This window comes from Puccinia triticina, chromosome 7A, assembly GCF_026914185.1.
Source record: "Puccinia triticina chromosome 7A, complete sequence".
Classification (NCBI taxonomy): Eukaryota; Fungi; Basidiomycota; class Pucciniomycetes; order Pucciniales; family Pucciniaceae; genus Puccinia; species Puccinia triticina.
The window spans coordinates 5,087,169-5,103,036 of record NC_070564.1 but is presented as its reverse complement, the minus strand read 5'-3'; the positions used below and the strand labels follow the sequence as shown (position 1 = coordinate 5,103,036).

General features: G+C 44.2%; 3 protein-coding genes across 3 annotated transcripts; 1 reads left to right on the top strand and 2 right to left on the bottom strand.

The window, feature by feature from the left end:
• Positions 1-5,210: 5,210 nt before the first annotated feature.
• Positions 5,211-6,004, bottom strand: PtA15_7A551 (uncharacterized protein; the record flags this gene model as incomplete). The annotated part of the gene is made up of 3 exons (XM_053171169.1): positions 5,211-5,250; positions 5,319-5,393; positions 5,475-6,004. 3 exons carry the CDS (start codon positions 6,002-6,004, stop codon positions 5,211-5,213), a joined length of 645 nt encoding a protein of 214 aa, XP_053022377.1.
• A 105-nt stretch (positions 6,005-6,109) lies between these two features.
• Positions 6,110-6,691, bottom strand: PtA15_7A550 (uncharacterized protein; the record flags this gene model as incomplete). Its single annotated transcript, XM_053171168.1, has 2 exons — positions 6,110-6,409; positions 6,485-6,691. 2 exons carry the CDS (start codon positions 6,689-6,691, stop codon positions 6,110-6,112), a joined length of 507 nt encoding a protein of 168 aa, XP_053022376.1.
• An 83-nt stretch (positions 6,692-6,774) lies between these two features.
• PtA15_7A549 (uncharacterized protein) lies at positions 6,775-9,453 on the top strand (the record flags this gene model as incomplete). Its single annotated transcript, XM_053171166.1, has 2 exons — positions 6,775-6,915; positions 9,418-9,453. 2 exons carry the CDS (start codon positions 6,775-6,777, stop codon positions 9,451-9,453), a joined length of 177 nt encoding a protein of 58 aa, XP_053022375.1.
• Between the last annotated feature and the right edge of the window lie 6,415 nt (positions 9,454-15,868).

The following is a 15,868-nucleotide window of genomic DNA, read 5'->3' as shown; positions in this document are numbered from 1 at the left end:
AAATTTTACGTTATAAAGCTTGGGGCATAACAATTGACTCCCAAAACGTATTTTTTGGGAGTCGGAATGTAATTCCCCCCACATAACCAAAAAATTACGAAAAAAACCTTCTCACTGCCACTGGGGTGCCCAAACCCCACATAATTTTTACATACAGCGGGCAGAAACCCCTCTCAAGAGCACATGGTGGTCTGCATGGCATGAGCACACCCCAGGAATGTGTTGAACCTGTGACCGTTATTTATTGCTTAAAGACAAAGACAAGAACTAAAGACAAGAGTGTGAGATGAACAATTTTAGGATAAGAAAGACTGAAAAGGAAGAAAGAGAGACAAACCCTGAATAGAATATGAATATATCTGTGACAGACAAATGAAAGAGATGAAGAGGACAAGGAAGAGACTGAAGGCAGATTTGAACACAATCAGTTAGAGTTCTGAGAGTTTTAAGCAGAAAAAAGAATAGTTAACCTCAGGTATGTAAAATAAGATTGAACAATAGAAGGATGAGTGGATAGAGATCTGAGAAAATAGAGAGGAAGAGGTTAGTGTGATTGAATGATCAGAGATGGGAATAGGAATAGATGATAAGAAATGCAATGAGGTGCATTTCTCACCAAGTTGGAAGCTAATGAGGCTGGCCAATTTAAAGCTTTGCCAAGAATCACCAGGGAGTGATTTGAGTGAAGAAGGTGAGTTGTGTGTTGATATTTGAGGGAAGAGGTGTTGTTGGTGATTGAGTAGCTGAGCTTAAAGTTCCCCAGTGGATGAGATGAATTGAGTTTGTCAAGGGAAAAAGAGGATTCATTGACTGAGAATGGAAAAAGGTAGCAATATTACTGTGAGCTTACGTTTCAATGAGTGTTGCGCAGGGGATTGAGCGGATTCAGAGCTGCGCCTGCACAAGTTTCAACAGAATGGGGTGTGCACTGTGGGTCTAATTTGGTGGATTCACTACAAAGGAAATCTGCCAAAACCTTACCCATGGTGCTCCCAAGCACCAGGGGAGACTTTGACACACTCTCCAGAGAGTGCCAGAGTCTAATTTTATGTTGTTCTGGGTCTGATGTGAGTCAGATGTGGATTAGGAAATGATTGATAAATTCTTCAGAAGTCAATGATAAGTGTGTCAGAAGTGATGCGGAATTATCACAGGACCTTGTGCAATGTTTTATAGAACCATTTCATTTTCTAAGTATAACTTAATTACAATCTGTCATGAAATCATAGTTAATCAATAACCAACTATTACTCATTCATGCTGAATTTATGTTGATCAATTTCTCTATGTCAAAGGGGTTCCAAACAACATAAATGTGACCTGCAGGGGCTTTCATGGCTTTCTGACCAGTTTTTACTTGTAATGGAGCTGTGAAAGGCGCCTCCAGTGATCTGTCACCCTAATGTACGCGCGTACACAAAGGTGACATTGGCAAAGTGGAAAAAAACTCACATGAATGTGCATGGAGACATTGAAAAAAAAAAAAAAAAAAAAACAACTTACAACAACACTGGGTAGCTACGTTACCAGTAACGGTAACGTAGCAATAACATATTTTTTTTTTGCGTTATTCACACCGTTACTGGTAACGGTTTCCCAGTACCGTTAGGTTTTTTTTTACTGTTTTTTTATTTTTTCATTGATACGTTATAGATTTCATCATCAAAAAAAAAAGTTACAATATGGTAACGAGCTATTTGTATAAAAAGGAGGCAAGGTCATTCTGCCGCTTTATTCTTTGGCACTGGCACTAAAGACTTCAAAGCTTTGCCAGCCTCCTCAAAATTCCCGGTGAGAGGAACCTGCTCCCTTAACCACATCATACTGCTGACACAACGAGTCATAGTTGATGGTTTCAATCCCTCACGCCTACTGCTGCAGACATTGGAAGCAGCTGAGAAGAGTCTTTCAACTGCACACAAACTGCCAGATACACCAAGGTAAGCACGTGCCATCCGACAGAGTGTTGGATAAGCAGTGCAGTGGTCCCTCCACCACTTCAATGGAGTCGATTTATTCTCAATGGTCTTGCTGGTGAAGGCAAGTTCAGCTTTGAGGAACGATTTGATTTCATTTTCCTGCAGTGTCGCTTGCTGAGTCAGGCGGGACACAAGCCAGGACATGAGTGAATCTGAACCCGATGCTGGTGGTTGGTCTAGGACTGTGATCTTGGATGGGTCGGCCAATGCTGTGCCGACAACCAGTTTTTGCTTAAAGTCCAATAACCAACAGTTGAGTAGTTCAAGGCACACCTTGACCTCTTTGCTTTTGGCTCCAAAAACAAGCTCAAAAATATGCATCCGAAAGCATGGATGCATAATAGTGGCAAGGACCAGTGTCTCACACTCCATTGCCTCTGCCAGGTACTTCTCACCCCGCTTAAGCATGGCATAGTACATTGGATACAACAGGTCCGTTTCTTCTGATCAATTCAGCTTCCCAGATAGCTGCTCCTTGAGTTCTAGATATTTGGGGATTACGTGCGCGCCGGTGGGCTGATTCCCTTCCAGTTGAGAGGTGAGTTTAACAAAAACCTGACAAGGTTGGTATGGTCAGTAACAATCTGATTAATTAGAACATGTAGCCAAAAAAAACCCACCTCAAGTTCCTGGTTTAACTTATCAATCCAAAACCAATCTCAAGGTGCAAAACAAACATTGTTGAATACCCCGGTCTTGTCCTGCGCTTGATCTTCCTTGAGAAGTTTGTCAATTACATCTCGGGCTTCAATTGCTTTCCGGTGGCTTTCATATTTTACATTCCAGCGGATACCGTAGCCCGCAATCAATGGTGCAACTTTCACACCCAACTTGTTGGCCATGCAATTGAAACTTGCTCACTGAGCAGCAGTTTGGGTGATTTGTTTAATCACAGTATCCAGCTTTGTCGTAAGGCCTTGAAGCTTGGAAGTATTGGCATATGTTTCTGTGACCGGTTCATCATCTAGATCACTTTTGGAAGCTGGAGCCAGAGCTTGCGCCGCGGAGGTATCAGAGAGCTCATCATTGGCGTTACCATAGTTGCTCTGAGAATCACAATCATTGTCCACTGTACCGGGCATAGCCACTGTGACAGCTCTGTTTATGAAACTTAGGGCGGAAAACCCGTTAAAATAAGGGTTTGGGGCCCTAGTACTATAACTGTACTGATATAAACACTGGTAATTTAAATTGCCAAACTTGTTACGTGGCAAATAAGGCCACTACAAGGGTTTTAACACTCTGTAACAGAGGGGGAATTAATTATGTAATTAATAATATGTAATTATTAATTACAGGGAATTAATTTGGTGTAAAAAGTAGGTGGTAAGCGCTTAAACTGATTGGCTGCTTGACAGAGGTGGTGGTCTTACGGCAACTACTTATAAGGATAAAGCTTTAAATATACTAATAAGGAATTTTTGATGATTTAAAGGGTTTAATCCAGTGGATTTTACGTGCTGGGGATGGTTTATAAGAAAAAGGGGCTACAATAGTAGCAGAGGAGAATATTCACGGCAAACTTACAGTTTATGGGCGGTGAATGGTCTGGGGGATCTTTTTCTGAGGGCCAAATAGGCCTCTATTTATAGAGGGGACTTCAGTGGGCGTAAACACTGAGTCCTTTTCTCCCTATGGGAGTATCCAGGGCTGTAGCCGTGAAAAGGGCTTGGCAGTGGGTAATTTAATTGTATTGTAATAGACTAATTTCCCTGACTCTGTCACATGACATGTTTATAACCAATTGTCATGTGAAAGAGCTTCAGTAGAAGTCTACATAATACTTTCACAGGGTATTTTTACACGAGTAATATTACTCATTGATGTACAACAGTTTAATTTTATGTACATTGTTTGTTTTACTAAATCTTTGTATGTAATACTATTTTTGGGCGCTTTCTGGGGCCAATTCTTATTTATACAACTAGAGGCCAAAGCGGCTACGCCGCTGCAGGGTGTAAGCCCACCCCACCCTCCCTTTTCAAATTTAAAGATGCCATCCCACAATTCTGCAGCCTCCACCGTGCAAACAGCAACTGCTGTCCAAAGCTCAACCCTCCTTGTCACACCCACACTCATGATCTGGGGACCGGAGGGGTTTCCGTCAACTAATTTTTACTCAAAATGTGCCCAAACCCGCCCCAAAAGCCATTCAATAATTGATTACCCTCAGAAAAGATGTTCTCAAGTTTGAAGTGACAAAAAACAATTTCCCTTGCATTCTCAAAAGCATATTTGTGGCAGTCTTATAATGTAGGATCACATCCAAATCTCTACCAAGACTATTGAGAAGTGGGAGGACAGGCAGAATTTCAGAAGACGGTTTGGTGAGTGGTCTGTTACTGAAGAATTTTGATTGTTAACCATCCTAATAGGGAAAAGGATCAAGTGTCCCTATTGAGATCTGTATATACAGCTCAATACACCCAGCCCTAATGCCTCATCCTGTATGACCCTTCCCACCTTGGAAGATTTCACAAACTCTCATGCACACCACAACCCCAGTTGGTTGACTTTCACCAGTCATTACAGCCCTTGCAGTGGACAAAGAGAATTTGCGTGGGCCCATATCTTTTTTGTGGCCCTATTTGATTATAGGGCCCGCGGCGTAGAATCTCTAACACTACATCATAATTGGGCTGCGACAAGCGCCGCTACGCTAGCGCGATGTGTCCGTTTAGCGCAGTGCAATGTAGCGGCCCACTGTTGGTACTGTTTGCTGGCATCCTTCACAGCTTATAATCCACATGTAGATCACCATGGACAATGATTTATTTTTTGCTTCAAGAAGACTCAGTTTGTTGTTTACATGGCCCAGGTGGTTCTCTATTTTTTACAGTGAAAAACATTATTTGGGGCTGAAAGTGTAATATTGAGACAAGTCTTGAGAAAAGTGGAGCAATTGATGTAACAGGCGGGGTTTTCTATGAGCCAGCTACTTAATTTGATCAGTTGAATAATGAGCTCTATAGATCATATTGTTTTGGACATGGGATTCCCTTTGAAGAGATTTTGGGGGTGAGCGGAAGTACGAAAGGATCAATAGAAATTCAATTAAACAATTTCGATAGGAAGTATCAACGTTGCAGATGAATGATATGTTGAACAGACATCATTCTTTCTCTTCATTTTTCGGGTTGATTTTACCTCACTCGAAAGGAAAGGAAGAAAGTCATAATCTCCTTTTTTATCTTTCAGCAAAGCTGGCAAGAATCGGATTCTATCTTCTCCTTAGCTTCTCTTGCTGAGGCTTCTGAGTTCGGCGTCAGTCCTAGTGAACATTCTCCAAGTTAGCTTCAATACTTGGTCTATTTGCGCGCCTTGGGTTCCAAAGCTCACAAGTGCCCCATTCCCGCCTCCATCTTTGCCTTCTGTCTAACAGCAGCTTTAAGCTTTGATCTCCTATTCCCAAACCTGATGCCGAGGACAATCAGTCAAGCAGCACCCTACAGAAAACAAGAGAACGGGAAAGAAGTTAGGAAAGCATCCGCGTACCATGTCCTCAATTGACTTGTTGGTATTTTTAACTTCTCCGCGAGTTCTTCCATCTCACGTTTACTAAGATACTCTTGAACTGCGAAACGCCTCAAGAGTATCTGTTCCTGCTCGACAGTTAACCTTCTTCTCGGCACATGGTTCGTTAGATGATGTATATCAATCAGACTTCCTACTTGTTTTTGATTCGCTTGGTATTCTCGATTTCCAGTCATCTGTGGCGAGTTTTGCTTTTTTCCAGAACTCGTACTTTTATCAGGTTCTCGAGTGCCGCCATGAGCCACGATTTTGGAGGGAGAACCCCCTGATGTACGCAGGGACGAGATGAGAGCTGAGGAGCCGAGGTGAGCAGAAGTGTTCATGTCGAGGTATTTCGCAGGCTCACTCGGATCGTAAGATGGGGAACGGGATGGGGAGGACCGCGTCCTCATATCCCATGAAAGCTGGGAAGAGCTCTCACCAGCTTCAGGGAACCTTTCGGTATGATAATTTGAGGTGGTTGAATCGGGCAAGCCGTTAAAATCAGACATTAAACTCGGGCCGCCACGTCCGTCGAATCCAAGCAAGCTTTCTTTGATCTCGTGCGCGTTATGGTTTATTTCTCCTTGATTCAGTATGGGTAGTGATCGTTTCTTTCAGGCGAGCTCCGCCGTGACCAGATGAAGAAGACGAAGAATCCCTTCCACGGCGCTGTCCATTCCCACCGCCCTCCCGGTCTCGAGAATTTCTCGAGCGGCCAGAGCTGCTCGAATCTGGGGTGGGGATGGCTTTGACTTTGGGAGATAAACCTTTGATGCGCCGGCGTTGATCCACTGCTGTGCGTTTTCCAGGTTGATCCCTCCGCCGACCTGGATCTGGCCCGGCCAGGATTCTAGTGCTCGCCGGGCAACCTCGTCGTTTGCTGGGCCTAGTTTGATCAGATGGGTGCCCGTGAGCTGGTGTTATCTGTACAGGTCGGTATAATATTTGATCGGTTGTCTACCCAAAAACAAGCTGATGATTATGCGTACGTATTTCTTCTTGGAGGATGAGCAAACAAACAATGATTCAAAGTTGGTCTTGAGCTTGTCCGGTTCACGCAGGTCCAATGAGCCACCGACGATCTGCTTGACCTGGGGAAGAATCGGATGAGATATGGTGAGGAGGGAAGAGGGGGGAGAGTGGTGGTGCTCAACTTGACCGGCGTGGAGATCGAGGCAGGCTCGGAAGAGGGTCATCCTGTGCGGGGCTTGGCTGGTTGGTCGAAGTAGTCAAAGCGGGGTGAAAAAAAAAAAGAAAGAAAGAAAAAAGCCAGAATTAGATGGCCAGGTCGGACGCACACCTCATCCGCTCCCAGCAAGCAGCAGCCTCAGGCTCAGCCCAACCACCCCCACCAGCCCAGGAAACCACCAGCACCAATACCGAGGAACTCCAGCAGACCATCGACGCCCTCCTCTCTCAGGTCAGCATCCCCCAGATGGCGCAGGGGATGGAGTAACAAGTAACAACAGATATTTTTTGTTGGTCATTGCCAGTGTCTTAGCAACGGGGAGCATGGCGCAGGGATTAAATGGCGGGATTGCTTGATCAGATGTGAGGCAGGGACGTGGCGGTGGCGTTGTTGACCAGGCTGTAGCATTGAGGGTGGGGTTGGGCGAGAGTGGGCAACAGCTGGACGGTTGAGTCCGATGGGTATATAAACAAGGGGGTTGTGAGTGCTATACCCCCAGGGCGTCCTCTGCCGCTGTACTTCCAGCGTGCGGTTCGTCCTCACCCCCTCCGCTGTTGCACTTGCGCAGTTTGAGGGGCTAAACTCGTTGGCCCCCCTTTGCATAATGCCTTCAATGCGGCGCGCTGGGGGTCATCCTCTCACTGTTTTTTAACCCTGCTAGACAGGGATGGACAGTGGGCCACGGTGCATCAGCTTGCTGGTGTTAGGTGGCTGGTTACAGGTTACAGTTGTATTTTTTTGTTGTTGTAAAATTATGTTTTTTTGTTGAATTTGGAATTTGTAGAGGGAAAACCCTTTATGTTTTTTTTTCTAAAAGTTGTAGAGGGGAAACCCTTGATTTTTTTTTGTAATTTTTGGATATTTGTAGGGGAAACCCTCGAATTTTTGTTTTGTGATTCAGAGGCTTTAATAAACTTGGATTAGTACATGAAGGAATAGGAATAAGGGGGTAATTTAAGTGGGTGACCCCCCTTAATTTATGATGAGGAATCTGATTCTGCAATAATAATTTAATAATTATTATTATTTACTAAGTTATTGCAGTCTTTTGGATACTTGATGTATCTCTAGAAGGCTGACACACTGGGTCTGAGGGAACCCCTGACCCGCCTACAAGCTCCACTGTGTCCTTGTCTTCCTCAACAAGCCTCCCTAGAACGGGGAAGAATCCAAGAAACAACTCCTTGGATTTTGCTGGGGGAAGTGTTTTCATTGATAATAATGCCAGGCCAGCATTCACAATCAATGCTAGCTTGTGACAGAAGCAAAGCACGTGCATAGTCATTGGATCCCATTTTTCTATCTCTGGTGGCTTGTTGCCGTATGGCAAACTATACATCTTGCTTGCCATTGTGTTGTTGTTTGAGCCAGAGTCAGTGGTCTGTGCCAACAATTTTCGGAAGAGCCTCTTCTTATTGAGGAGGCTTGCAATTGGTTGTGCAAGTAAATGTCCATGATGCTTCCATGGAATCATTTTGAGAGTTAAATGCCGGACCGTGTACTCCCAATCCAAATTGATGTAAGCCACCGCGGCACCAATGAATGCAAATCGGTTTCCCTTGGTTGTCCACACATCATGGATGAGGGCGAGCTTTGTGTCAAGGTTCTTCAAAGCAAAATATTAGTATCAAAAAAAATTAATTGATAGTAAAACAGAATTTGCATACATTTAACTCATCAAACACATTCTTTTTGAGCATCAAGTAGAGTTTCTTGGACTCATTGGCGGACCACCTTTGCGCATGAAGAACGGCCTTAATGTTTGCATACTGAAAAGCTGCTCAAAGGTACGGATCTTCAATTTGTGTCCATGGCAGCGCCTGGCGAATCTGCCAAAGCATAATCAACTGGTTAAGGACCCAATTGAAAAACGTTGGCTTGACTTGAACAAAGCCGCTGATGACGGTTTGCTTAGGATCACCCCCGCCGTTAGCTTTGGCAATATTGCGTTTGGCTACTGTGGGTGGTAATTTTGCACCCGCTTCCTTCACTTTCTCTCGGTTGACACAGCCAACACTCTTGTTTTCTGACTGAGTCGAACCATTGCTATGGACCTTCAAGTTGGCATTGGATGTCTGGTGCGCACGGACAAGAGTCTGACACCATTTGCATCTGTAGTTGATCTGAGTGTTTGCCTTGTTGCCTTTTTTCCAAAAGGGTTCGCCGTAGAATTTGAGGATATGATCAAACTCTTTTTCCTTTTTTTTCTTAGCTTCCCAAGGCTGGATTTCAATAGATTCATCCGAATCCTGACTGTAGTCATAGTCTTTGCCATTTGTATTTGCCTAATAAAAACAATGAAAAAATTACAAAAACTTTAATGTTAATTGCCCACTCTTTTAACCAATTGAAATGGGATTTACACGCACAGCAGCCTTCTTGGTTGATTTTTTTGGCTTTATCTTCTTTTTTCTGAAAATTGTAGGGGTTGCTTCAGTTGCAGAAGACTCATCTTCAATGATCCTTTTTTTCTTGGGCTTGGCCTTAGCTTTGGATGGGGCCGTTAAAACCACAGATTCTGAAGAAGGTTCCGCCGGCTGTTTGGCTGATTTGGTTAAACTGACGCGGGAGTCTGACACCGTTGGAACCATGTTTGGTTCTGCAACCACCCCATTTTTGAATGGCGGAGTTGAGATTGGTCAGTCGCCTATCCGCTGGCATCCAGGTCTTGACCTTTATCTGGCTGAGTTCTGGGAGGCATTTTGGATGGGCTGAAGACAATATTGCTGGTAGCAAGGTGATAAAAAAACCAAGGGTGATTTGATTTAAGAATTAATGTTGATTTTGTCAGGCAAACTTCAAAACCAAGGCTGATGAGGGTGAAACTCAGAGACAGGGGTGCACAGGTGAAAAATTTATTCTCATGAAATGGATCAGGTGTACATAGCTTAGAATACCAATGTCACTACTCTGGATTTGGCAAAAAAGTATCACAGCTTTTCATTCAGACGCTGCGATACCTGCCGGCAGCCTGCACCAAAAAGGCTTAGGGCCCAATTATAAACAAGTTTTGGGATAATATTGGGATTGTTTTCAAATAAGTTTGAAATAAAAAAAAATTATCTTAATGGTGCAGATACAGGGGCAAAAACTGTTTCCAACCTGTTTCAAACCAAGTGTAAATTATAAACCCACCATCATGCTGGATGAGTTTCTGGCGCAACTGAACGTAAGCCTCCAATACCAAAGGTTGCTCCGTTGGACAGTTGTCCGTCTCGCATGCGCCAAGACAATGGCAGCGACTGCAGAAGCCTTCACAAGAACTTGGGGAGATAACCTGGGTTGGGAAAACTGGCCACCAATGTCTGCCGGCTCTCCCTAGTCAATAGATACCCATGAATCAGCCTTGAAGGCTGATTCTTGCGCGCAACATACTGGTTCAACTGCAAGAGCCTGTAGCTTGCTCATTCTGCGAGCTACATATGAGGTCCCGGGCATCAATAGATGCGCTTGCATCCTGGCTATCCATCCATGGTGTCCGTTTTGCAATTACTCGCAAATCAGCCTTGATGGCTGTATCTTACGCGAGTACATATTCTGTGGCCTTTGGCAGGGGGAAGTACTGGTCAGGTGCATGGCGGGCATCTGCATGCTGAGCTGTAATCACATTCAAAACAGTATTGGTAATCCAGTTTTCCCCAAACCACCTCCCCAAGGTGGTTTGGGTTGTTTTGAGATTTTCAATTCCAAAAAAGTTAGCAAAAAGATCTTTCAAACTTATTTGAAAATAATCCCAATATTATCCCAAAACTTGTTTATAATTGGGCCCTTACTGTTGCAGTGTTGAGTGTGAATCTGCACCAACTCAGTCGTATGACTATGTACTTGCGCCCAAAACGTAGGGCAAGCTCCTGCCTGCACCATAACGCTCCCACAAAGCTGTAGTAGTACCATTTCAGTCGTACTTTTGGATTTTGCGAAATCCAACAGTACAACTGTGCAGTTGATGCTGCTCCCGAAACGTGGGGCACAAGCCCTTGCCTGCACCATGACGCTGCCGCGACGTTGTGCCAATTCAGTCGTACTGTTGGATTTTGCAAAATCCAACAGTACAACTGTGCAGTTGATGCTGCTCCCAAAAAGTGGGGCACAAGCCCTTGCCTGCACCATGATGCTGCCGCAACGCTGTACCAATTCAGTCGTACTGTTGGATTTCGCGAAATCCAAAAGTAAAACTGTGCAGTCGATGCTACGCCTGAAACGTAGGGCAAGCCCCTGCCTGCACTACAACGCTCCCGTAGGGGGCAAAACACGCTGCCGCGCGTTATGGCGTGTTAATGGCGCTACGTTACCCAGAATTTAGAAAATATCAAAAAAAAAATTGTTACGTTATGGAATGGCCGGGAATCATGTTGTTACTGATAACAGTAACGGTGGCCCAGCATAACGGGCATAGTTACAATATGAAATAACGTCCAATAACATATTGTATTGTAACTACCCAGTGTTGCTCACAAGCTTATATATGTTAAGAAGCTAGGATATCTATCTGAAATATGGGACCACACACCTCCAAGCTTGACTTGACTCATATTTTCACCCTACTTTTATCCTTTTTTGGCTCAATTCTAGATGATACAGGCCTTCTTTAGGGAAATATGCCAATTCAGATGGGCCTTTCACATCATTCTAACAGGGATGTACATGTTGTTGATCTGTGGGAGGCCCAACCTGCAATTTGTAACCAACTTACACACACGCACATGACAGTTACATTAGCAAAGTGAAGAAAATTACCACCTTCATGTGCATATAAATAATATGAATTAAAACCCAATAATTCATCTTAATTATCAAACACTTCAAATTGAATTGTGCTTTGATTGTGGCCATTGTGTCTTAGTGGTTTCAACCGCATTTCAGTTGTTTTCCAGTTGACTCCTGCATGAATTCTGGATGGTTTATGCATGAATCCAGGACCAGTTTCAAATCATTTGTGGATTAGTTCCAGAATTTTTCATTAATTCTTGCACTACTTTCATCAAAGACATCCAGCACATTTACAGAAAAAGGGTACAGTATGGCACTCTCTGGAGAGTGCGTCAAAATCTCCCCTGGTGAAGTGTACCAAAATTTTACAGCATCAAGTAAATTTATATTTGACCAAATGGACAGCTGCTAGGTAGGAACCCATGAACTGCTCCGGGGACACTAGGGTTGTTGTGCTCCCGGGGCACTCCAAGCACGCCACTTCCCCTCTCCACGCTGTGGTAGACAGAAAAGTGGAAAAATAAAAAGTTTTTTCTATGCCACATAATTACTCATACTAGGCCTCAAGATACCATCAAATTGACCCCAGAAATGGATTATACGGCCAATTTCACCCCTAGTCCCCACTGGAAGCATCCCTGGACCCCCTATAGTGTGGAAGTTACACCTCATGGACACCTATCACATGGCCAGCACCAGTAACCCAGCTGTCACCTGCCTGAACCCAATTTTCACATTAGTACACATATACAAATCACAGGATACAAACATACATCTCTCCATCAGGCTACACTCATTACATATTAACTACATACACTCCTTTATATACATAGTATGACATCATTTACACTGTTTCTGCAGCCTCAGACTTTGTGTATACACTAATTCCCCCTGTATGACAGCTCATGCAGTCTACTGTCACCTCATGCATGTGTTAGAATGTTCTTTTTTATATTCTGACATCATGTATGCACCCCTGGCATGTTTAGAATGTTCTGTGGTATATTCTGACACCATTCATGCGCCCCTGAGGGGTTATGACATCATTTGTACCTACTCCCACCAGCTAAAATCCTTCACCCTGTTGTCTAGATTAGCTGAAACCCTAACCCACAAGCCCCTTTGGGGCTCCACTTTTGTCTATAAAAGGAGCTCTCTCCACCCCCAGTGGCCTGCTCCCCAGTTCCTCACCCAGAACTCACAAGTCACCCAACACTCATCCACACTCAAATCTTAAAACCCTCATAACAATAATTCAACCCTTATAACAAAGTAATTAAAACACTTACACGTTGCCAGTCAAACAGATTTCATCCGGAACAGACCAGACCTATCACTTAATAAAACTTGCCAAGCTGAGCTTGGTGGGTCTTGTTGACTGATAACAGAAGGGCAGAGCTTGCAACTCCATCATACCCTTCACCATTCAGCAAAAGGGTTTCATTACCACTTTTGAGTCTTACAACGCCCATCATCACCCATCAACCCGCGTCCCAGGATTCCCTATTAGGTGCACACATGTGAGTTTTTCATCAACAATCTATCTGTATGGTCACTTGTGCCACGATTGTGCAATAATGTATGAGCCCTTGCTGAAAAAATTCAAATGTAAAACCCCAGTATGCGTCTCAATTTCAAATCCAAGAAGCGGACTTAACTCAACTAGAGAGCCCCCAGCAAGACCCAAAGGGGGTCTAGAAATATGTGGAAGAGACTGCAAAGGACGGGAAAGGACAGGACAGGACAGGACAACATGACATGGACAGGACTTGACAGCGGAAACGCAAGGAACAATTCTAACAAACTGTGAGACCATTCAAACATTATTGAGGTAAAATATTGATAGTATTTGGCCAACCCATAGATTCAACAATCAGTCAGTGTAAAATTTATTGAATTTTACTACAAGAAGGTCAATCAACATTTCTCAGATAAGTTTGCTCCCCCTTGGGCTTATTCCACTGATAACATATGTTTTTTGCCAGAAAAGAAATTGTTTGTTCTGTTGAGGTGGGCGGTGTTCTAATAAGACCAACAGTATTTCAAGTTCAATTTTGGGGAATGATGCAGTTTCTGTAATAAAAAATGTGATCAGGTTTTTTCCGGCTTTTCTACGCGCGGATCACTGTTGCTTGAGCTCACTTGATTTGAATTGCTCATGAAGAATCATTGCCACAGCTGCAGAGCAAACAGATAGACCCCACGATGCAGTTGGCACATGCATCACTACTACAGCAACAACAGTAGCATTTGCATTTTTTTCGAGCCACCGGTTGTGGTGCTTGATAATGAGGCGCAGCAACTGGTGGGGGTGGCTGCGTGCCAGCTAGATGTTGCAGAACATGGGGTTTTTCCGGAAACAAATAGCAATGAATGGAAGTTCATAGATCAGCATAATTTTGATTCCAAATTTGAAATACATCTAGTTTAAAATAAGCAGGGTTTTAGTGGATTTTACTCTTGACTCACGGCGGCAAGTTGAACTTCCATACTCTTGGTGTAATGTTTGTCAGGTTGTGTTCAAATGATTATCATAGAGGAGTGTCAGAAAAATGTTTTCTTTGGATGGGGATGGAGTTTGGACTCCCTAATATAGAGTGTAGACTGAGAAGTCAGTTGGAATACATTTTACTTACGGGAGTAATCGTAGTGACCAACTGGTGGGTTATATGATCTCCTCATGAGGTATCTGTTGGTTTCAAGTTGTAGGTCTCCTGGAGTGCCTAAAGAAAATTCCTTTACTTTGGTTGAGATAGGTAAAGCAATTAATGTTGGACAGAATTGAAGGAAGCCTAACAAGAGTAAAAACGCAAGTAGAGTGGGTCTAGCCATATCTAATTGGGTAATCAAATGAATATAACTTTTGCCGGGCCAAATGATTAGATCAGAGGATTCTAATGAAGATTTCGGGTGGCTCTGGGAAAGAAGCTTGTAAAATATCAAGGCAAGAGTGGAACTTGGCTTGGTTATATATGGTGGGGAAAATCCAGCTATGAGGATGATGCCAACAGGGCTACCCGTGTGGTTGACTTCCAGCTATGCTGAAGTTACGGAGCATTTCTTCTGCGCAAAATTATTCACGTAGATAAAGAAGAGTTCACCTGTCAGTCAGCCTGGCACCTGCTCCAGGTGACGTATTTTCGTAAGTGCACTCCAGCTTGGAAATCAAGCGCAATGGCAACAGCTAGATTGTTTGGACATGTGTTGATCTTGGTTTTGTCAAATAAGGTCGTAAGTTCAAGGGACAATGTTTCAACAACTAGGGCCTAGATGTAATAGATCTGAAATCATAGTCGGACTCACCGAATTCAACTGCAAGTACAAGGTGAAAGAATAACACTTCCTGCGTGAATCTTTCAGACGAGATTCAAATGTTTTGTGCTTTGATAAAAGAATTTACTGTTTGTTATAATCGGGTACGGCCGGCTGGAGTACATGCTAGGCTGCCGTGTTCCATTCAAGCTTCAAGACCCTTTGGACCTGGGAGTGCTCTATAGCTCCGGGTCGATACAACTTTCTGCCCAGAGCTGGCGAAAGACAAAGTGAGAGAGGCAGCTCGGGACCGCAGGGTGCCTGCGGTCGGCGCCATCTGACAAAGGCAGAGATCACTGGCATCCAAACGTCGGCCAGGGAATACAAGGAACTTTCTTTAAGTTCACGGCGCGGGCAGACCAGACGATTTCCACCCGGGTTACTAGGGGGCGCGTATTACGCAGCGCCTGTGTGACAGAGAGTCAGGCACCCTGCGGGCTGTCGAGAGTTTGTCGCGCGATAAACCGGGATGGACCAGTGCTGGCCATTCAGCTACCAATTAACTGATCAGGCTGGCGATGAAACGGCAGGCGGCTGAAGTAAACTATCTCAGTCTCATTTCATCGTTAGGACCGGCGGTGTTTCCCGACGTAACTTATAAACCCGGTTTTCGCCGAGCGCTCCTTATAGGTGTGGCCTGCCGCTTGAGAGATTTATGCCATCAGCTCAAACCGCTCGACACCTTCAGCGAACGAAATCTATTCTGATTCTGAGCAGGCCAGCGAGATCGATCCATCAAATGGCTTACCCGCCTGCTCTCATCTACCATCCGATAAACCTCAACCGGGACGGATGACAATGACGATTGGGAGTCTATGTCTTATCCGGTTTGACTTGTGTTTCTCCCACCGCCACCAGCAGTGGGTTGAATGCGACATTTTTCACAGAAATATACGTTTCCCATACGTCGCTGCTCTAGCCTCTATACGACCACATGACGCTTACAAAGCGGAACTAGCCGGAGTCCACTTGTGCCGTAGTGTCTGCGAGCTGCAATTAGATACACTACGCTACGTTAGGTTGAGCTACAGCGCTGTAAGCGAATTTTTCCACTGAAAGCGCTGTGACGCAGCGTGGCGGCCGTTTTTGTTTTTGTGGAAGTTGAAATTGGGGCTGTTGATTTTTACAATTCCTCTTTTGCAATGTACATTTAGGGTGTTCA